Below are 1,302 nucleotides of genomic sequence, written 5' to 3' on the forward strand. Positions count from 1 at the left end.
TTCCATCTTTATGTGAGCCCCGGGATGGAAGTCAGCCTGGCTTGGGCAACGTGGGCAGCAAGCTTTGCCAGCAGAGCCACCACCAGCCCTCTCTCCCTCCCTTTCTTTTTGGGGATAGGGTCGCTTGTGGCCTAGGCTGGCCTTAGACTCTCTACAGCAGACGGTGTTGAACTCTAGCCTGATCCTCCTGCTTCCACCTCTCAAGCTCATTTCCCTCCTTTGTGTCTGGCACTTTAATGCTGTTTAGGGGCCTACAGTCTCCTGAACTCTACTGTATGCAGTTCAGGGTAAGAGAGCTGCAAATGCAGCTTACTGACCCAGGCGGGAACCTTCCAAGTCTGGCCTATAGTGAGCCCTTTAAAACAGTCTCGGCCTACCGGAGTCACCATTTCCTGACTAAGTGAGGATGAGAGAAAGACAAGCAATGTGGCCAATTTCACAAGTAGGCAGGGCGCTGGGGATGGGTGACATAATGGGTGACAAATGTGTTATCTTGCAGGCTGCACTGCACCCACACCCACAGACATAGACACACAAGCACTTCCAGATCCCCAGAAACAAAACAAACAAAACAAAGTCACATGAAGTACTCACGGTTATTAATCACAAGCCCTGGAAATGGTCTAAAGAGAAAAACAAATTGTATAATGTCAGGTTTTTGTTTTACACGAACATTTGCTTATCTTGTTAATGTATGCCACTTATGGCCTATTTTGTAACCCTGTGGAGGAGATTCAAGATGCCCATGAAATGACTATAACACCTTGTTACAATGATTCCTGTTAGTAATGCATATCAAACATAATGTATTTATCAGTTATTTATAACTAGTCACGTGTAGTATGTGATATGTATAGTACACATGCCAATGTTAATGTTACCTATGTTTTCCTGGGGGCTGGGGGTTGCTTTTTCCAGACAGGGTTTCTCTGTGTAGTTCTGGATATCCTGGAACTCACTGAGATCCACCTGTCTCTGCCTGCTCATTACCCACACGCTACGGTTCAGACACTCCACACAACAGCACTCTGGGATATGACTTAGCCTTGAGGCCTCCACACTTATTCTACTGACTAAGCAAGAGATTCTCACCTAATGACAGTGAACTTGATAAACTCAGCAGAATCTAAGATCCGTCTCATGGAGCTGATCTCCAGATAACTGGGGGCTTTGAAGGACACCCCTGGAGGCATGCCATCAACCACCACGCAGCCAGGGTTGATGGTGATTTTCCTGTAGGGAACCTTCACAGGGAAGCCCATCCCAATAGCTTCACCTGCAGCGAGACAAACAGCACAGGGC

At 47.2% G+C, this 1,302-nt stretch overlaps 1 protein-coding gene across 1 annotated transcript in view; it reads right to left on the reverse strand.

Annotated features, from left to right (window-relative positions):
* Gtf2i (general transcription factor IIi) overlaps nucleotides 1-1,302 on the reverse strand; it is a 61,336-nt gene that overhangs the window by 836 nt on the left and 59,198 nt on the right. The window contains exons 19-20 of the mRNA XM_031391159.1: nucleotides 1,093-1,276; nucleotides 595-623 (exon numbers count right to left, since the gene is read on the reverse strand). Coding sequence (XP_031247019.1) covers nucleotides 595-623; nucleotides 1,093-1,276 — 213 coding nt within the window. The remainder of the gene's footprint in view (nucleotides 1-594; nucleotides 624-1,092; nucleotides 1,277-1,302) is intronic.

Source organism: Mastomys coucha, unplaced genomic scaffold (assembly GCF_008632895.1).
Source record: "Mastomys coucha isolate ucsf_1 unplaced genomic scaffold, UCSF_Mcou_1 pScaffold22, whole genome shotgun sequence".
Taxonomy (NCBI): Eukaryota; Metazoa; Chordata; class Mammalia; order Rodentia; family Muridae; genus Mastomys; species Mastomys coucha.